General features: G+C 42.0%; 2 protein-coding genes across 5 annotated transcripts in view; both read left to right on the forward strand.

Annotated features, from left to right (window-relative positions):
• The window catches only part of mast3 (microtubule associated serine/threonine kinase 3), a 32,604-nt gene extending 16,153 nt beyond the window's left edge, over positions 1-16,451 (forward strand). For all 4 annotated transcript variants that reach the window (XM_023954235.1, XM_023954236.1, XM_023954238.1 and 1 more), the window contains 22 exons: positions 1,266-1,423; positions 2,858-2,933; positions 3,192-3,401; positions 4,722-4,823; positions 4,917-5,049; positions 5,873-5,940; positions 6,050-6,141; positions 6,471-6,679; positions 6,752-6,890; positions 7,011-7,143; positions 7,238-7,403; positions 7,669-7,770; positions 7,969-8,091; positions 8,272-8,384; positions 8,563-8,729; positions 10,793-10,914; positions 11,021-11,221; positions 11,973-12,199; positions 12,354-12,476; positions 12,570-12,706; positions 12,968-13,152; positions 13,270-16,451. In XM_023954235.1, coding sequence (XP_023810003.1) covers positions 1,266-1,423; positions 2,858-2,933; positions 3,192-3,401; positions 4,722-4,823; positions 4,917-5,049; positions 5,873-5,940; positions 6,050-6,141; positions 6,471-6,679; positions 6,752-6,890; positions 7,011-7,143; positions 7,238-7,403; positions 7,669-7,770; positions 7,969-8,091; positions 8,272-8,384; positions 8,563-8,729; positions 10,793-10,914; positions 11,021-11,221; positions 11,973-12,199; positions 12,354-12,476; positions 12,570-12,706; positions 12,968-13,152; positions 13,270-14,393 — 4,110 coding nt within the window. In that variant the 3' untranslated portion in view covers positions 14,394-16,451. The remainder of the gene's footprint in view (positions 1-1,265; positions 1,424-2,857; positions 2,934-3,191; positions 3,402-4,721; positions 4,824-4,916; positions 5,050-5,872; positions 5,941-6,049; positions 6,142-6,470; positions 6,680-6,751; positions 6,891-7,010; positions 7,144-7,237; positions 7,404-7,668; positions 7,771-7,968; positions 8,092-8,271; positions 8,385-8,562; positions 8,730-10,792; positions 10,915-11,020; positions 11,222-11,972; positions 12,200-12,353; positions 12,477-12,569; positions 12,707-12,967; positions 13,153-13,269) is intronic.
• Positions 16,452-17,191: 740 nt separating this feature from the next.
• On the forward strand, positions 17,192-20,687 carry ndufa7 (NADH:ubiquinone oxidoreductase subunit A7). The gene is made up of 4 exons (XM_004067908.4): positions 17,192-17,494; positions 17,742-17,791; positions 20,157-20,294; positions 20,482-20,687. Exons 1-4 carry the CDS (start codon positions 17,444-17,446, stop codon positions 20,567-20,569), a joined length of 327 nt encoding a protein of 108 aa, XP_004067956.1. The 5' UTR covers positions 17,192-17,443; the 3' UTR covers positions 20,570-20,687.
• The last annotated feature ends 78 nt before the right edge of the window (positions 20,688-20,765 follow it).

Consider the following 20,765-nt stretch of genomic DNA (forward strand, 5'->3'; position numbering starts at 1 on the left):
CGATCTGGTACTCAGAACTCCTAATAATGTTTAACTTTAGTCAAGGTACGCTGAAATACTTAAAACTCCTTTTGAGAGTTAAAAATTGTGTGGAATAAAAACAAATGCAATCAGTAACAGAATGGCGAAGAACACTATAGTAGGAAAGTTTTACTAAGCTTTGCTCAGCAGTGGAAACTTTTAGCTGCTCCACTTTAATCACAACTTTGCAAACTTGCCTAAACATGCCAAGTGTGTAATTTTTTTTTTTCTTTTGGACACGCTGCTTAGACTTTTGTTCCAGTGGCTGAAGGGCTGGACTGACAAGTGACAAGTGGTGTTCCTGACAATAGCAATGTTTGTTTAACACTTAAGCTTGAATCTATATGATCCGATCTAGCTGATAACATGCAAGACAAGCATGCTGTTAAAGCTTTCCTCTGCACTTTTGCAGTTCATTGTTGAGATGTGGTGCGTGTCAAGTTTTTTTTCTTTTTCCTTTTTTTGTTGTTTTTGAAAGGAGCTCTGACTCCTGAGCCAGACGCACAGTTGTTACAGCTTTGTTTTATGTTATTAAATCCCAAGCATAGAATTAAATATTACACATCTCTGTGGTCGTTACCATGGAGATCTCGGGTGACACCCTCTGTGGTCATTGGTGGGGTAACTCCTCTTACAGATTTACAAGATATCTCCTCGTCATCTCCTTAAGTGGAGATTTATTTTTTCTCCAATGTTATGTTTTTATTATAATACTTAAACAATCCAAAAAACGTGTTTATTCCTCAAAGACCCACTTAGATATGTCTTCCATGTTAGGTTGGGGTTAGGGGGACTGTAAGCTACTGGGAGAGCATGTAAACCGAGAGCTCTCAGCAACGGGGAGTGGCAAATAGGCAAATTTCTAATGAACAAACAAACAAAAAAAAACATTTCTAATGAACTACTGCCGCTCTGCAGAAACTATTTTTACTTTTGTTTTGAAAAGGCTTTAAAAAAAGTTTGATTTGATTGTTGTTAATTAATCATGTTCAGTAGTTATTATCAATTGTTCATTTTTATCAATCATTTTTCAATCAAAAGTAAATAAATCCATTCATTTGATGTTTTTTACTTTTATTTGAAAAGGATAAAGTGCTGGGATAGAAAATAATGCACCTGGAGTTTTGAGTTTTCACATTTACCACTGCCATAAAAACCTCTCGAGTCACCTTAGGATTTGTGTATAAATATTTAAAAAAAAAAGATTTTATTCATTTCACTGACTGGTTTATATTGGTGTGCAGTCTTCTTCGTCCTCCCAGGAGCGTCTTCACCAGCTTCCCTACCAGCCAACCCAGGATGAGTTGCACTTCCTCTTCAAGCACTTTCGCAGTTCGGACAGCATCACCGATGAAGACGGGCGGCCCTCTACAATCATGCGGCCCCGGTCTCGGAGCCTCAGGTACCAGAACAGTATCACAGATTGCGTTAGAGCCAGTGTCCAATCCACAACAGCAAAAGAAACTCCTTCCTGTGGCACAAATTAACCACATAATGCTACAAACCGTGTATATAAAGAAGTTAGGGCTCGGTGGCCCAGTGGTAAAGGGGCTCTTGCCTCAAGCAGGCTCCTGGTTCCCAGCTGGGAGATTTAAAACAGAACACCAGTGGGAGACCTTTCTGTGTGTAGTTTGCATGTTCTCCCCGTGCATGCGTGGGTTTTTCTCCGGGGACTCCTCCCACCGTCCAAAAACATGCTTCATAGGTTAACTGGTAAATTGCCTGCAGGCGTGGGTGTGCATAGGTGAGTGATATGTGGCACTGCGACAGACTGGTAACCTGTCCAGGATGTCCCCTGCCTTCGTCCACGAGTGGCCGGGATAGGCTCCAGCAGCCCTGTGACCCCAAAAGAGACAAAACGGGTTTAGAAAATGAATGAATGAATGAAGGGCTCTTCTTAAGTGTTAACTAGCATATATGAGGTTCCAATTATAAAATAAAAATTTGTTTATTTAGGTGATCGGTCTTGTAACTCCTCTTTTAAACTTATGAATTTAGAAGGATTTTTTGTTGTTGATAGAATGTTGGCTATTAACTGTGGGTTTTGGACATTCTGACCCTTTGTCAGTCTGACAGATGTCAAAATAACTCATCAGTGGAATGCCCCCCCAAAAAAACACAAGTAAATGCACACTCATGCTCTGAAAAAGGCTCATACTGATCACATGCGGCTGTTGGTCGACATGCAGGTGGATTTCTGACCGCAAAGTTATGTGATTTTGATCTTTTTTGCCTGTTGGTCGTGCTCTGTGCTGTTATTGCAGTGCTTGAGTGCTCCATGTTCTGGCACCATGGTGTGCAGTGTGTGGGCGTGCTCGCTAACAGAACGCCTCGGGGCTTAGGCTGCCAAACTACAGTTGAGGATGGGTTGCTTTCAGAGGGGCGAGGCCTGATGCAGAGAGCCACAGCAAACGGCAGCAGTGTGTGTTGGGCTGCAGCCCTCCACAGCTACAGAGGCGTTCTTTTTCTACAAAGAAAAGTGACTCATGAAATCTGCTCACGTGTGATGGGTTTTCCTCTCATCTGTTCCTTTTGAAGCATCAGTCACCGCTTTAAATGATCAAAATTCTGAGATTTGGATCACTTTTTCCTTCAGCATCCCTTGGTCACATATTGCTTTGGCTGTCTATTTGTTAATTTACTTAAAGAAAGGCCCATAACAAGTGTGTTTGGGTTTATTAGGCCTAAATCTGCCTCCATAACAAATGCATAGGAGGGTGTTTGCCTCAGAAATGAACCTGCTTCCATATGACTTCCTTCCTGTAGAATGCTGTAGAATGATTGGATTGTGTACATTTATAACTATTTATTTAAGCCGATTTGTTTTCTGTTGTAGCCCGGGGAGGTCCAGCGTCTCCTTTGATCACGAGATAGTCATGATGAACCATGTTTACAGAGAACGTTTTCCAAAGGTATGTTGCAGAACAATATATTTTGTTTTATTTATTTCTCCAAAAGAGAAGACTTTGGGTGTGGAACATCTTACACCTCTTTATATTGTATATATTCCTGTATCTGAGACTTAAAGGTTTTGATGTCATTGGTGTAGACACAGCCATATAAGTCCACCCACATTTGGCATTTGGCTCCACCAGGAGAGTTTAAATAGAAAAAAAGAGAACTGTTCTTTTGAAAGTTTGAACCGTTTTCTGTGCCTGCCCTCCCTGCAGGCCACAGCCCAGATGGAGGAGCGCTTGTTGGACATCATCACCCACTGCTCTCCAGACATCTCGCTCCCGTTAGCTGACGGAGTGCTGGGCTTCATCCAGCACCAGTTGGTGGAACTGGTCAGAGACTGTCTGGATAAATCCCAGAAAGGCCTGGTTACTTCTCGGTATTTTGTCGAGCTCCAGGAGAAGTTGGAAAAGTTGCATCATGAGGTGAGAAAAAGGCCTGCTGATACTGCTCTCGCAGGAGGCATGCCAAGCACAGAGTTGATTTTAAAACAAACTTCAACAACTTTTTTTTCCCTGCTGCCATTTTGAGCATAAAAGCTTCACGTTCTGCACGGGTTGACTTAGCATCAGGTCAGGCAGGTCACTCAATAACCATCTGATAGCCCAAAGGTCTAACTATAGACGCAGTTGTTGAAACATCCAGTGATAGTTGGAAGCGCACTTTTGTCATAGATCTTATTTATACTGTCAATAACAAAAAGTTTCCATAACAACCTGTTCTCGAGTTTTTCTTCAGGCTGTCAGACAGCAGGCTTGCCCAATTTTCTGTTCCTCCAGCTGACCTGATAAGTCTGTTCCCATGCAACGGAACAAACATGCTTTTATTTTTTACCACATAGATGTGTTTTTTTTTTCCTCAATGGACCAGCAACTCCAGGCCTTTATAACCACCGTCTGAGCCAACCACTCTTGTTTTGGCAGCTTCTAATTAGCTAGACACACCGCATCCAGGTGATCGACAGTTGGTAGAGCCACGATACCTGTGGCTCTTGTGGCCTCAAGGAGCCAACTCCTCTTCTAAAGCAACAGTATTTTCATGACATGTTAAACATTTTCATTCAATTTCCTTTCTTTTTCGATAAAAATTGGAATAAGTACGGCCACTTACCACATTTTCTCAGCAAATCCTTTAACCATGTGATAATAACGACCCACAGAATGACACACAGCTAAGAAAATGCGCCTCTGGCTTTTTAAAAACAAAAATGTTTTTCATACGCATTCAAATTATGACATTCTCAGCTTTTTTTTTGAGCATGATCACAGGATTAGACCATAAACCACTTAAGCTAAGATGTAGATCCTGATTACCGCAGTGACCTGCTATGATCTTAAATATGAGAGGAATGAAATGAATGCAATCTATTGTAACGGTGGAGGAGATCTTCCACGAAATGCAGCCCCCACCTTCTGACAAACTACAGTTTTGTGAAAACACACAAACCATAACACAGAAATACACTTGCTGGGATTCAAACCTGGAACCGTCTTTCTTTTGGGTGCAGGTGCTAATTTTCACACCAGCCCACAGATCTCTGAGAACGTTCATTCAGTTTTTGTTTTTAAGTTGTCTTGATTTTTTTGTTTTTAAGAAAACATATTTTTACACACAAATGTTTCTTTTCTTTTTTTTCATTCTCCACATTAAATATTTTAAGAGAAGCAGTATGTGTTTGTAGCTGTCCGTGTGTCAAAGTGACATCTTATTCAGCTTTCTCTTCCTCTCCTGGACTTGTTTTCCAGGCCTATGATCGCTCCGAAAGCGAAGAAGTAACGGTCATAACCCAGCTGGTGCGCAAGATCCTCATCATAATCTCCCGACCTGCTCGTCTTCTTGAGTGTCTGGTAAGCTGTGCAAAATAAAACATTTATTTTTAATTGTAATAAATATGAATCTGTGTGAAAATCAAAACAATGTCATATTTGTTACTCGGACAGGAGTTTGATCCAGAGGAGTTTTACCACCGACTCGAAGCAGCAGAGGGTCAGGCCAAAGTGGGGCAGGGCATTAAGACAGACATCCCACGATACATCATAAACCAGCTGGGTCTGACCCGAGATCTGCTGGAAGGTGAGTTATCGAGCAGTCTCATCGTTGAGACTTCATAACCTGCTGGACAAGGATTGTATCAAAACCTAATGGGCTTCTTTTACCTATTTATGTGACTGTATGTGGCCACATTTATTCTGTATTAAGCTCTTTGAATTTCTGCAAACACTGAAAATTCAGCTAGAAAGTGAAGTGCATCTGGAGGTTAAAGTAGACTCAAACTGGCACAGGCCATTCATACATCGTTCCTGTATTTGGCTATAATTTCACCATAACTGAAAGAAGTGAATAGAATTTGCCTAAAACACTTGCACAAAACATAAGGATGCATGAAATGCATTATTGTAAAATGCTGTCTGTTAAAGCAGTTGGAGCACTGGACCATTTTAATGTGGCACTTAACATCTTAAATTATCTTGGAGCTTAAAAGTATATTTTTACCAGCTCCTTTAAAGAAATCAGATATACTTTTCTCAATAAGTTATACATGTTTTTGCTGTGCATTTATAATGCAAAATTTATAGAAAGTGTAAGAACGTAAAACATTTAAATCCATTCCTATTTGAATTTTCATCTTCAGTTGCTTTTATGTGTATTCCTTCCACCAAAAGCTCTAAAGCAGAGACCCAGGATTTGTCTGGATTTACCTCAAATTTGTAAAGCAGCATAAGTTTGCTCAAGGCACCACGTTTGTACTGCTAAATACTTGCACCACAGGACAAAGTTTCTGTTTAACATCAGACACCAAACAGATAAACACAAAAGAATATGGAGCAGGAAGTGGGTGGAAAGACTTTTTTTTTTTGTTCTGAAATGTTGAAGACTTTCTTTTATTTTTTTTTAGACATGGTGCAGTTTGATCAGTATGATTCCAGCCCCACAGTGTCAGTGGAACCTGAAGTTACAACTGAGGTAAATGTTCAATTAGTACTAAGAACAGAATAATAATTCTATTGTTAATAATCCTTATCATGTGTCTGCAAAAGAGCTGGAACAAAATGTTTTTGCTTCATCTGTTTAGAATAAAGCTCCCCAGACGCTGACTCCAACTCGGAGGAAACCCCTTGAGAGTGACTTTGAGACCATGAAACTCATCAGTAACGGAGCTTATGGGTGGGAGGAAACAGCTTTCACCTGTTATTGCCTTGCAAAGAAATTGTTCAACATCTGTCTAACAAAATATAAAAAGTTTTGATGAAACCTTTTAACCCTGGAAACCCCAAAAGCAAATTTCTTCTGGGCTTTTAAAGTTAATTTGACTTTTTGTTTTGTTTGTTTGTTCGCCAAAAAAAAAAAAAAAAAAAAAAAAAAATAAGCAGCCAAACCTGACCCTCTGGGTTCTCCAGAGTTAATTATAATGTTGTATGTTTGTACAACAATGCAAAAGCTGTGAATGTAGAAGATCAGAAGTCTAATTCAGGTTTTGATCTCATGTCAAACAGCGCGGTGTATCTCGTCCGTCACAAGGAAACTCGTCAAAGGTTTGCCATGAAAAAGATCAATCGTCAAAATCTGGTACTGAGGAACCAGATCCAACAGGCCTTTGTGGAGCGGGACATCCTCACCTTTGCTGAGAACCCCTTCGTTGTGTCCATGTTCTGCTCCTTTGAGACGCGGCGTCACCTTTGCATGGTCATGGAGTATGTAGAAGGTAACGTTCAGAGAACCTGCTGCATCCGTTTCAGCTTTTTAATCCTAAATCAGTTTCTTTTCTGTTGTGCAGGTGGAGATTGTGCCACTTTGCTCAAGAACATGGGTCCTCTGCCTGTGGAAATGTCAAGGATGTACTTTGCAGAAACAGTCCTGGCGTTGGAGTACCTTCACAATTATGGCATCGTGCACCGGGACCTTAAACCTGACAAGTGAGAACATCACTTCTCCTACCATTTGGCAATTAATCAAACTTTTACACTTTACCTTTTTTTGCAGACTTGTATTAAAACATCTGAAAATAAAGACAGTGCTTTTGTTATTTCTTACAGTCTTTTGATCACATCCATGGGTCACATCAAACTCACAGACTTCGGTCTGTCTAAAATTGGTTTGATGAACATGACTACCAACCTGTATGAAGGCCACATGGAGAAAGACACACGGGAGTTTATAGACAAACAGGTGAGGCCGTTTGAGATGGAAAGGAAAGGAAGTTAAAAAAAAGAGAATTCACACTAGTTTGGTTCAAACTGAGCTTGGATCACTGCTTGTGCAGGTGTGCGGCACTCCGGAGTACATCGCCCCAGAGGTGATCCTTCGACAGGGATACGGGAAGCCGGTGGACTGGTGGGCGATGGGAATCATCCTCTATGAGTTTCTTGTTGGCTGTGTTCCTTTTTTTGGAGACACCCCGGAAGAGCTTTTTGGTCAGGTTGTCAGTGGTGAGTATTTGTTAAAAAAAAAAAATGTTTTTTTCAATTTATTTATTTATTTTACTAAACTTGAACAGCTTCATGCCAATATGGTCATAAAATAGTCCACAGCTGGCACAGTTACCTTTTTTTGGTCTCTCAGAATTCGAATTAGTATTAAAATATACTATTACAAGTTATTCCAAATTTATATCTGGCTCCAAACTCAGAGTCATTCGGATTTAGTGCCTTGCTTGTGTTTGTTGTTTAATTGTCCTGTTTCTATGGTGATCAGATGAAATCGTCTGGCCAGAGGGAGATGATGCTTTACCTGCAGATGCTCAGGACCTGATTACCCGCCTGCTGAGCCAGAACCCTCTGGAGCGCCTGGGAACAGGTACTGCCGATGAATATGGAAAACCACAGGACTTGATTTAGACTGGACAAAAGTCAGTTTTAAAGTAAACAAAAGAAAATGAAATTTTGCAAACATGTCACGCAACTGGCTTGAGATAAATGCAAGAAGGACAAGAATTTCTTTAACATCAGTAAACCTCGTCTGGTGTTTGATTTACTGAAAGCTTTGTGGTTGCAGGCGGAGCCTCAGAGGTGAAGCAGCACCCCTTTTTTCTGGGTTTGGACTGGAATGGACTCCTCCGGCAAAAAGCTGAGTTTATTCCTCAGCTGGAAGCAGAAGACGATACCAGCTACTTTGACAGTAAGTCTGTGCTTGCTATAGAAGCTGGACAACAGCATCTTTTAATCCAGTACTGACTGACAAAAAAAAAATCTATAGATGTTCGATTTTGGGACGATAATTGTATGAAATTCTGCATTTTGTTTGACATATAGACACTAATTTCTGACTTTTTGCTTGTTATTTTCTTTTGCTGTTCAGCTCGGTCAGATCGATACCATCATCTAGCATCTGATGAAGATGAAGAAACTAATGATGAGGAGTCTTCATTAGAAATCAGGCAGTTTTCCTCGTGGTCACATCGTTTCAGCAAGGTAAATATGACATGGGAAAATGAGACAATAAAATAAAAGGTTTGTGCGTTTTACATATGTATACACACACATCCCCCAAACACACATCTTTACCACATGGTGGGAAAACATTTTCACGATGCTGAAAACATTGTGAGCATCAAACATTTTGAAAACACTTTTTCGTCTGTTCTTTAAGGTTTATAGCAGCACAGAACATCTGGCGACGCCGTCCAACCTGAGTTTCTCCTCAGACCGCAGTCACAGTGAAGAGAAAGAGGAGCGTGGAGAAGTGGGCGGAGTTGGACTCTCCCCCAGCTCTGCCGAGAGCAGTGTGGAAAAGAAGCACTCTGGACGCATGGCCAGGTGAAAACTGCTGTGAAATAGAAAGATTTTCTGCTGAAAGCAGACAATTTATTAAACACAAATCGTGTTTAGGTTCTTTTTAAAGACCATGCATGTGAAATGTCTTGCTGCATTTCTCCCACCCATTTGAATGGACTTTTTTACGTGAGAAGAAGCCAAAAAAAATGAATAAGAACAAATAGTCCAAGCAAGCATACCAATATGCAAAGATCATTAAAGATAGGAGTTTAGTCTTGAAAGCAAAAAACACATTTATCATTTTTACAACAAGCTGCAGCCAAAACACCACAATGCAAAGCAAAAAACCCTCTGCTCTGTGTGTTTTCATCTCACAACCCAAACCAGACCAAAACTTAAGTATGAACTCGGGTTATCCTTGCAAGAAGATGTAACTGTGGTCACACAACATACAGAAGGTGCTAAACAGTTCTCATGTTTGATACAAACACGGAATCTGGAGTCATTCCCCCAGAGGGGAGTGGGAAAGAGGGACAATGCATAAATTGCACTGCACCAAGCAGAGGCATGGAGAACTGAATAATAAATAAATGATGAAGAATAGAGAGAAGAAGTAGATGAGAGTAGAGGACAGAACCCCAGTGCACCATATGTTCTCCAGCTTCTGGTAAGGGTTAAGTTTAGGGTTCAGGTCAGAGCTAGGCTTAAAAAAGGGGGGGGGGGGGGGTGTAGAGGGATAGAGGGGAGTTTTGTCAGTAGTCTGTAGATAGATTGTAGTTCAGGCGGGATCTGGAGGCCCCCTTGAATGGGATCAAATCGTCCCTTGAAGTGTGTGGTGCAGGGGTCGGGTCAGGTCGTAGATTGGTAGGGATGCAGGCAGGATCTGGAGCAGCCTACTAGCAACTAATTGTTATTGTTAACTGTAAGTTAAATAATCTCTGAGTACTAGCTCGTCTGGCAATAAGCCTGTCCAAAGAGAACTGTTTTAAGCATAACTTTGAATGTAGAAACTATGTCGGCCTCCCTTACATGAGCTGTGAGGTTATTCCATAAAACAGGCTTGGTGGCTAAAGGCTCTACCTCCAACTGTACTTTTACAAATTCTGGGAACCACAAGCAGTCCTGGATTTTGTGGAGCAAAATGTTCTGTTTGGTTGGTAAGGCACTATGAGGTCTTTGATATAGGATGGGGTCATACCATATAATGCACTATAGGTTAGCAGGAGGATTTTTTAACTTGATTCTAGATTCAACTGGGAGCCAGTAAAGTGCAGCTAACACAGGAGTGATGTGTTCTCTTCGGCTAGTTCCTGCTAACAATCTAGTTGGTGCATTTTAAACAAGATTTAAACAAGCTGAAGACTGTTTAAGGAACTTTTAGGGAACGCTCCTAGCAAAGAGTTACAGTAATCCAGCCTATTATGGATGAGTTTTTTAGCATCACTTTTAGACATGATATTTCTGCTCTTAGCTATGTTGCACAGGTGAATAAAAAGCAGTTTTCCAAGCCTGTGATATGTGAGCCTTAAATGATGAAATGAAAACCGTTTGGACCGGGCCCAGTCTGCTTAATTTGGTCCGGATTGAGTCCTGAACCTTGCGTTTGGTCTGTATTCAGACTGGTGTCAAGGGGACTTTCCTGTCCAGACTAAAGCTTGTAAACAAACCCCGTGACCTAAAGATCTCTTCACTCATCAGTGAAGAATTGCGAGGGTGGGGCAAAGCAACTGGCCGCGTGCCGCATAACGAGACGCAGACAATCATGTAAGAAGCGTTTTCAGCTGTGTTAAAATAAACGTTGTAACATATAAAAAGTTGAAGCCTTTTTGTTTTGTTTGATAACACGACAATCTTTGCTTCATATTTGTCCACGGCTCATTAGTTGCTACATTCCTCTTGGTTTACGTCGGCCACGGCGGCCGTTTAGTTTCAGTTGCTCCACAAACGGGAACGGATTGTTTTCAGACGGGAATCTCAGAGCAAACGGAAGTTCAGTCCAATTGGAAACTAACTGAGACCACCTTGAAGCAAAGCACTTTAGTCACTGATGCTGTCACCTTATACTGGCTGATTCAATGATCCTGTTGGTCTTGGACTGGTTTCAGCCTTCGTCCTCGGGCCTCCTCCAGTTCTTCCCAGTCTGAGAGGAGCACCAGCCCTCTGGTGATGAGCAGCACTCACAGCCTGGAGACAATGCCCCGCTTTGCCCTGTCCACTGATGACGAGGGTAAATCCAGACCCCTCCTACTTTTTGCTCTCTTTAGCTGGAGATGCTTCTGCCTCCGTGCATCAACGGTGAGTGCACTTAAACATGTTTTATGTTTCCGCTGCAGCTGAGGTGGTGGTGTCTAACCTGCGGAGGATCCGGATTCGCAGCAACAGCACTGGGGCCAAACACTCGTCACCAAAGGATCCAGCAGGAACTCGGCGCTTTGGAAACCAGCTGGAGACACCGGACAGACAGAGGCTTCCCTGTGCTGGAAAGGTTCCTAAATCTGCCTCTGTCTCTGCGCTCTCCCTCATCATCACCACAGGTGTGCTGAAGTTTGACTTCCCTGAAGGTCCAGAAGAAAATGGACTTTCTCAAAGCTGAACTGCTGGTTTTGTGTGTTTTACAGTAATCATAGATTTCAGCTCAAACACAATTAATGGGTCCAGACTTACACTGGTCTGTCTGCGGTGCGCCTCCCTTGTGTTAGGTGGGAAGTCCGTCTCCTGACGTCAGTTATTTTACATTGTTTCCATTCCGTCTCCGTCACCCCCTTCAACCCTGGCTCCCAGGGGGGGTGGTTTGTCCTGCCACGCCCATGTTGAGTATGTCATCCAAAATTTAAGCAACCAGGCCTCATGCCCTCTCCGTCCTCACTGAGTCTCGTAAAATGCATAAATTGTGTTTTTGTTCCTCTAAAATTAAACTTTTGTCGTTCGTGGTGAAAATGGACGACAAAAGCGTTATCTGCTGTGTTAATGTGCGTTATCGCATGAGCACGTCACCCTAAATATAAAATTGTGTACTTTGTTTTAAAATTTCAGCTGAAGTTTTTATTTTGAAACCCAGACCTGTCAGTCCCAGACATGACGGAGGCGATGTAAACATTCTGATTGATTAATGAACGTTCTATTTTTTGTGTGCTAACGCAACAGAGATGCCCCACAGACGGACCAGTAGAAATCAGGCTTTAGTATGTGAGCTTAGCACTGATATCACTTAAATGTGGAAGTAAAAAGGATCCAAACTTAAAATACTATAAACTGGAGTTGCTTGTTTTTTTATGTCTCTTTTAGATGATTCGCCCATCGGCCTCCAGCCCAGTCCCATCTCACCTCGCTCGCTGTCTTCCAACCCTTCTTCCCGGGACTCGTCCCCCAACAGGGACCTGTCGCTCAGCTCTGCCAGCCTGAAGCCTCCCATTGTCATCCACACCTCTGGGAAGAAGTTTGGTTTCACAGTGCAGGCCATCCGGGTCTACATGGGAGACAGCGACGTCTACACCGTACATCACATGGTGTCGGTGCGTTATTATCAAAGCCTTGAAGACGAATAAATGAAACTTCTTTGTGTTTTGAAACATGAAGCTGTTTATGATCCCAAACTAGAATTGAGTGCTGCAGGTTACTATCTAATACTGAAATGAAACTCTTCTTTTGGCTTTTCTTTTTATAAAGAGTGTGGAGGAAGGCAGTCTGGCTTACCAGGCAGGTCTTCGGACCGGAGACCTCATTACCCACGTGAACGGGGAGTCCGTTCAAGGCTTGGTCCACCCAGAGATGATCGAGTTACTGCTGAAGGTAGATTCTGCCTGCACAGTAGCTTACCTGTTACTATACGCAAGTTTTTGTGGCCTTGATCACCGACATCTTTGATTCCTTTGAACCCCTTAGAGCGGCAGCAAGGTGACTCTACAGACCATAGCGCTGGAAAACACTTCGATTAAAGTCGGCCCAGCGCGGAAAACCAAACACAAAGGCAAGATGGCTCGCCGCAGCAAGAAGAGCAAGAGGAGGGACAACTATGACAGGTGAAGATCTGCAGTTTGGCTCTTGTTCCGTTGAGCTGCCCCCCACCCGGTCTCTCCCGGTCTCTCATCATCGTCATTTGTTTGCTCGCTGTTGCCCTCTAGTGTTAGAAACTGTTAGTATATGAATGTAAACTAAAGCAGAGGATGCTCAACTTTATTACTTTTGATGTGTATACGTGGAAATAAATGGACATGTGTTAAAAAAAAGAAAACTCTTTTTAAATTTTGATGAAATCTCATTTATTCTGGTTCTTCTTTCAGGCGACGAAGCATCCTTAAAAAGCTGTCCAAGCAGAGCTCAGTGATGCACAGCAGTCGAAGCTTCTCCTCAGGTCTCCATCACTCCGTTTCCTCCAGCGAGAGCCTTCCAGGTTCTCCCACTCACAGCCTCTCTCCCGGTCCCTCCACGCCCTGCAAGAGCCCCGCCCCTGACCATCAGGGCTGTGGTGAGTTCAGTGCTACTGTACTTTAACCATTGAAGATAGTAAAAAGGAGGTAAAGTCAGTGGGTTAGTGATGTACAGTACTTAAAAGAAATCAATTTTTGCTGCTTTTGCTTCGCAGAAAACAACTCTCCTCAGAGTACATCTCCATGTTCGAGCTCTCCTAGTTCTCCAGCAGCACACATCCGGCCCAACTCCCTCCACGGGCTGGGCTCCAAACTCAGTACGCAGCGCTTTTCAAAGGTCGGTCGGCGGAAGTCGACCAGTAACATCCCGCCCTCGCCCCTGGCCTGCAACTCCTCCTCTTTGTCTAACCAGCCCATATCTCCTCAGCGCTCGCCCTCGCCCCTGCCAGGTTTTGCCAAGGCCCTGCACACGTATCACGGCAAAACCCTGTCACCTCCCACTATCGTTAGACATGTTGTCCGCCCCCGCAGCGCAGAGCCTCCCCGATCTCCTCTGCTCAAGAGGGTGCAGTCTGCTGAGAAGCTGTCTGGCGTATATCATGCTGACAAGAAGTCATACGCCCCCCGCAGGCACACGCTGGAAGTTCCTTTTTACGGGGAGGGTGACCTACTGGGCGACACGGAGACAGAGGGAGCGTGTGGAGGTTTTCATATTGGGGCAGACCACAGCAGACTCGGGGGGTTCATCGGCGGGCAAAGAATGCGGGACTCTGGAACGGAGCGATCGGAGCAGCTGGTTGTTATGAGGAAACTCAACCTGTCGGAGCGGCGGGACTCCTTCAAAAAGCAGGAGGCAGTGCAGGAGGTGAGCTTCGATGAGCCCGATGAGAAAAACGGCAGCGCGGGGGCCACGGCTCCAGGGGAGTCAGCGCAAAGCAAACAGCAGCACAGGGGGGTACCCTGGATGGTCATTCGACCCCAGAGCGGGGAGGAGGTGGAGCTGGAGGTGCCCGTCGTAAGGAGGTTCACACTGGTGCCCCAGATCGCCGTGCAGGGCTCAACGGAGAGTGAGGAGCAGGATGAGTGGGAGCCGTGCTCAGACGGCGAAAGCACCAACGACAACCCCGAGCTGGAGATGACCTCCTGTCAGCAGCAACAAGCAGCACTTCCTCCTGCTGGCAGCAGTCAGGCAGCAGGAGCTGCTTCCTCTGAGTCAGCAGAAGTGGTTACTCCCTGCACACCAGCATCAGCTAAGACTGACTGCAGAGATGAAACCCCCCCCAAAAAGAACATGCGAGAAAGTGACGGGGCATCATTAAAGCAAAAAAGGTTAATTTGAACTGCTTTTGTACAAAGATTACCAGCTGAAGTCGTGGGGAAAAGGTTTTACTTGAATTTTGTATTGTAAATATTTGCTTTTAGGCAACGCAAACTCTGACTGTATTTATTAAGTTTGTAACGTGTGAAAGATTCATGGCGGGGAATGAAGGAGCTTGTTAGAACAGCCAAGGCTAATCTTTTTTGTACCCATATGTGCTTTTATGTCTTGAATGGATGTTTTTTTTTTTTTTTCTTAAAAAGAAATGTCTATTTTTTTAATTGAGATGCGTCGATATGGAGGTAAAAGCTGGAATACTGTAGGACCAAAATGTCTGAAAAGTCTTTACAGAAGTCAGGGCAGGCCTCTCTTCCTCTCCGTCCCTCTCAGTGGCTGTTTACACTAGAGTAGCAGAACCCAAAACACGCGTGGGGAACAACAGTTTTTTTTCTTGCATCCCCTTTTCTGCAGGCTTATCAAAATTGGAAACGGCTTTATGAGACTACAGCCATGCTGGAAAGAAGTAAAGAAGCTACTGACCTGTTGTTATTCATAATCCTCCCAAGTGTGAAACTCACACCATTGTTTCATCTTCAACCAGTCAGTGTTGCAGATCGTGCTGAGACACAACCTGGCTGCGACTTTGAAGAACAATCTATTGCAGAAGCCGACACGAAGGGCTCAAAGTGCCAAGATTTGAGAAGACTGAAAAAGGTGTCAGTTCTCTGGAAGGCTTTTAAACTTCTAAATTTGAGCAATTCAATTTGACATTTTATAGATGTATGCATTCTCTTCCCTGCAGTCATGTTTACATCAGACAGAATAGTGCACTATTATGAAAGGTGTGTGAGAACCTGTGAAGGGCAAACTTGGAGAAAAAGCAGAGGGACATATTTTGGGTGAATCCAAACCCAGGGCTTTTTTGAGCAAAAATGTAGGTTTTTTTGTCTTGTATTATTCTGTTTTGTACAAATATTTTTTTAATATTTTGGTACGGAGGCAGTCTATAACGTCAAATGTATTTAAGGTTGTATAACTGGTACGCACAAAGAACAAGAATTGGGGAGATTTTAACTTGTAGAACATTGCTGATTATTGTTCCCCTTTATTTTCCATTTTTTTCCTCCCACAACCACATTGGAGTATTTTTGTGTAGGTGAGATGTTTTTTTTTGTTATTTTTACAGCAGAGGTGGAGTTTCAAGTTTGGGTCGATGGTTTTGGACAACTTTTATGTATACTTTGGTTTATGCAGCTTTAAAAAACCCTTTCAGTTGAATTGAGCCGATGTCTCAGTAATTTCTGCAGGCTAATGAACAAACGAGCAAAGTACTGTACAAAGGCTTGTGGATGTTATACGATGAAGCTCCTCTTTGATACATCCATGTAAAACCTCTCACAAGTTTCATACCACTTTTTGTTTCTACTTAAGCACCAGACTGGGAAAGGTTTTTGTATGTTTTCACATACAGGAAGTAGCATTTTTTTTCTTGGCCTGTTTTCTAAGGATTGGTGTGTTTAAATGATCATTTATCCTATCCGTTTTTGCCCAATCGATTTATTCACTTTGTGGACATGAAATCCGTTTTTGTAAAGATAAAAAAAATGACAACTTACTATTTTTGTGGTAAACTAATCACGGAATCTAAAACACAGTTCATACACGGTGTGCACATTTCTGGATGTTTTAAGCGACACGTTTGAGGGGAATTTCAGTACAAAACATTTTGTCAACAGTTTTTTTTAAAGAAAAAAAAAACAAACGGCAGGATTCTTGTTGTGAATGTAAGTTTACAGTATTTTCTCACTGTGCAACCCTCCACCACTTCAGTGTCTGATGGTTGCAGCTGGAGCCACAGGAGGTCAGTAGATGTAAGATACGCTGGTGTTCAGGCACTATAAGAACAAATTGTTGGATCAAAGTTTTGTCTGTGCACATGTTCTCCTGTGGATTCTCCTATTTGGTGCATGCTGCATGAGACAAGCACACAGGTGTAATACTTGACTGCATGGTATATCGGCATTGCCGCCCTGTACTGTGTTTTTGTGCAAAAATAAATCGTATTTTCCTTTGAGTTGAGTTTGATTCCCTGCTGGTCTGTGAGATTACAAGCACAACAGACATTTACACAAAAGCCAAGCTGAGCTTTCATACTTCATGGAATTAAAATACTCGTGATTCTCATAACAGCTTTAAAACAAAATATTTTTTAGGATCCTATTGAACCATATAAATGAGGTTTATGTGGGGTCATTAAAGGTTCAATCCCCCACCAACCCCTCATTTACTGTCACTCTACTGGCATTGTCTTCGATTCTTTTAGCAGACACTTTAATATAAGGAAGAGATTACAGGCTTGTGTCAATTGAGGTTAAGTGTCCTGTGCCAAGACTGGGATTTGAACCATTGACCAATTGATTAGCAAGAGTTGCTCAAACTCCTGCAAGGATTTATTTGCACATAACGGTTAAATATACAATTCTGTCAAATTTTATTTAGGTTAATATGTGTCCTTTGGATCCTTAGAAAATGTTCACCTTTGCAAAAAAGTAGTCTTAGAAGTGTGCTTACAAGTATGCTTAGTCTGTATTGAAAATTAGACAGTTTACGTGTTGTTTACTTTTATTTACTATCCATATTATAAACATACAGCGTTCCAATTCAGGCTGAAGAAGTATTCAATTGCTCAACTTTCTACACTACACGTACTCAGTCTATACTACCTGTAAAAGGCCCTACCTGTTTGCTAAGGGCATCTTTGAGTCACACAGGATTTGTTCTGATTTCCGAGTGTCAGTGAACGCACCATGAGCGTTAACAAGAAAGGGTAAACGTAAAAAATAAAAACATAATAAATAGAAAGCCCTACCAATTTTAAAAATTTAAATCTGTTTAAAACATACAAAAACATAAAAATCGCCCCCGATATGTTTTTAAAGATAAAACGTTGCAAAATGTTAGTTAAGGACAAAGTGTAAGCTAATAGTACAGCGCCAGGTGTCAGTACTGAGCTGAGGACTAATTGGACAGACGACAGTAGAAGAAGACCGGTGTCCTTCACAACATCGAACATGGCTACAGCTACCAAACTAATTCAAAGGCTGCGAAATTTCTTATCAGGGGTATGCCACTACACTCCGTTTTGACTTGAAAATATATATTTTTTTAAAAAACTGTTTGTGGGATTTTTTTTACGTAATTCACGTCCAAAAGTTAAATCAATAGTCACCTATAGCCAGCTAACTGACTCTAGGCTAGCTAGTGTGTCTGAAATGAAAACAGGTGAAGAAATGTCCTTAGTTAATTTTGATGAACTGAGGTTAGAAGTAAACGCATATTCACAATATCTTGTGTTTTTTTCTCCCCCAGCACGACCTTCAATCTAAACTGCAACTGCGTTATGAAGAGATAGCAAAACGGTAAGACGATGTTGACACACAGAAGAACAAGAAGAAGCTAGTAGTTTTTTACGGACGGAAAATTGTAGTTTAAGGACCAGCTGTTACACCATCCTCAACTCTAGAGGATCAAAGTAAATCCATGAACAAAATTCTGTGCTGTGACATTTATAGGTCAATCATTGCAAATTGAAAACATTTCAAAAATTTGTGTAAAAAGTATAATATTAGCCATTCCACATCAGCCATTTTATTTAGATTCCCTTTTAGAATATGCTAAAATTATACAAGTTTTGTCACATTTGTTTGTAAATCATGTTTTGGTAAATGCCATGCCTGCAGAGGCTGAATACAAACACAAACAATGAGGTAAATGTATTTATCAGTCACAGACTCTGCAAGCTGTCCCTCTTAAAAAGATGAGAGATGTCTAATGTTTACCAGAGATTAACTTAAACTGCAAGAGACAGAAGTTAAAAATAATCCAGGTAATCACATTGTATGAATTTTAATGAATTTAGGTTTATAATAGCATAGAAAACAAGTCTTTATCTCCTAGAAAGCAGCAAGAATTCGGTCCCTATCCGACCTGTTACTTCTTTAAAACGCTCTTTTGGAGTCCACTTTTACCTGGATCAATAGCACCTTTTAGAACTCTTTATCTGTATAAAAAATACCTGTCAACAACTTTAAACAACCGGACTGTAACCTCTCCACCATGAGCGAGACCAAATAGCTGTCTAAGGACACCAGGGACAAGATTGTAGACCTGACCCAGACTAGGATGAACCAATCTACAATATTCAAGCAGCTTTGTGAGAAGAGATCAACTGTTGGAGCAGTTATTAAGATATGGAAGAAACACAAGATCACTGAAAAGATCAGTCCCCCCTCTAAATTTGGGTTTCCATGGAAGATCTGACATGGTGAGGTACAAATGATCTGTTAAACAGCAAAGAACTTCATCGGAGAACTGGTCAATGACCTGAAGAGAGTTTGGACCATAGTAACAAAACTTACTGCAGTAACACATGATGTCATTATGGATGCAAATTCTGCAGTGCTCCATAGGTCCCATTGCTTGAGCCAGCACATGTCCAGACCTGTTCAAAGTTCTCCAGAGACCATCTGGATGATCCAGAGGAGGATTGGGGGAATTTGGTCTCATCTGACCACATGACACTCTTGTATAAACGCCACTCGCTGTGTTTGGAGATGGAAGAATGCTGAGTTGCATCCCAAGAACACTTTGAAGCATGGGGGTGGAAATATCATGCTTTGAAGCTGTTTTCTTGCGAAGGGGGCAGAATTGACTGATCTGTGTTAAGGAAAGAATGAATGGAGCCATGTATGGATATATTTGGGGCTAAAACCTCCTTCCATCAGTGACACCACTGAAGATGAAACATGGCTGGATCTTTCATCATGACCACAATCCAAATACATTCCCCCTAGCAACCATGGAGAGACTACATGAAACGCATTTCTAGGTTCTAGAGTTTTCTAGCCAGTGTCCTGACATCAGTCCGAATAGAGAATCTGTGGAGGGAGTTAAATGTCTGTGTTGCCCAGCAAAAGCCCCAAAGCATCACACCCATTGTGAAGATCTGAATGGAAGAATGGACCAAAACAGCCCGTGTGTGCAAACTTGGTAAAGACATGCAGGAAACAGTTAAAGTCTGTCATTGACAACCAGGTATTGAGGTGAACATTTGTTATTGATCAAATACTTATTCTCTGCACCATTCTACAAATAAATTATCTAGAATGTGATTTTACTGGATTCTTTTTTTCCTATTCTTTCACAGTTGAAGTGTATCTGCAGACCTCGAGAATACTTTTTTGCCCCACTGTATGTGTAGGCTTGGTCATGTTGCATTAGTGATGCTGGGTATCTGTCGCTGTGACTGCTTGCCTCCTAGCAAAAAAGCCTCTGTTTAAATCCCTGCTGTGTCCTCTTGGGTGAAAACATAATTAGTTTGCATGCTCTTCTAGTGATTACACGGATTTTCACTCCCATAAACCAAAATCCTGTTTGGCGCATCGATTGGTGACTTTATTGTGCACTCCTTTGTCTGCGGTGCTGCTATCTGCCCGTCTCTACCCTGTCATTGCTAGGATGGACGCCAGCAGCCACCGTAACCCTTCTTAAGATGAAGAATTGACGAAGAACAGATGGACAGACAATATCATTTTTTTTCTTTTTCTTTTCCCTCACTAAAAATGTAATGAAATTTAGCAAATTTTATTTGCGTTATCCACTTTGAAAGATAAATCTATGTAACTAGTGTTACACATGCTTATTCAATAAGCTGCAGACATATTGGACAAACACTAAAATAAAATGCTTTTCCATGACTGTTTTGTTTCTTTTTTTGTATTGCAGAACGCAGCCACCACCTAAACTTCCTGTAGGTCCAAGTCACCAATACGCCAACAACTACTATTTCACTAGAGACGGCCGCAGGGAGTCTGCACCCGCCACAGTTGTGATGTCTTCACAGAAGGCTCTTACGGCTGGCAGGTAAGAATCAAAAAAGTCTGATTACTGTTACAACACTGCCACAAAAAACTCAAAATATATGCAATTTGTGATATTTACCAACATTCTGCACATTTGCAGCATATCTGTAATTCAGTTTTCCCACATCCAACGTCAGATCATTTGTTCTGAAATGTTTTAACATTATTTATATTTTGATCTCTTCCAGTCAAGTTGTGGAGACCTCAAAGGTCCCAGTGACACCAGGATCTGTTTATCAACCCCCTCCGCTCTCCACAGACCAGCCGTACCTGTGAGCAGATGAACAAAGCTCCTCACCTTCTCATCCTCATGAGCTGCAGAGAAAACCCAGATGACAGCTGCTTTTGGTTGTCTTGTACATTAGAAAGTCTGAATAAAATGTTGTTTCACTAACTTTGTGCAGTATTTTTTGTTCATGTTGGCATTTGAAGATGGATTGTATGCTTTGTGACAGTTATTTATTTTAAGGGG

Source organism: Oryzias latipes, chromosome 4 (genome assembly GCF_002234675.1).
Source record: "Oryzias latipes chromosome 4, ASM223467v1".
Classification (NCBI taxonomy): Eukaryota; Metazoa; Chordata; class Actinopteri; order Beloniformes; family Adrianichthyidae; genus Oryzias; species Oryzias latipes.

Bases quoted from the DNA above. Each gene is read 5' to 3' on its own strand.
- ndufa7 (XM_004067908.4), top strand. From the start codon at position 17,444: ATGGCTACAGCTACCAAACTAATTCAAAGGCTGCGAAATTTCTTATCA. The intron at 17,495-17,741 runs GTATGCCACTAC...TTTCTCCCCCAG, and splicing joins TGCGAAATTTCTTATCAGGG to CACGACCTTCAATCTAAACT. The intron at 17,792-20,156 runs GTAAGACGATGT...TTTGTATTGCAG, and splicing joins TATGAAGAGATAGCAAAACG to AACGCAGCCACCACCTAAAC.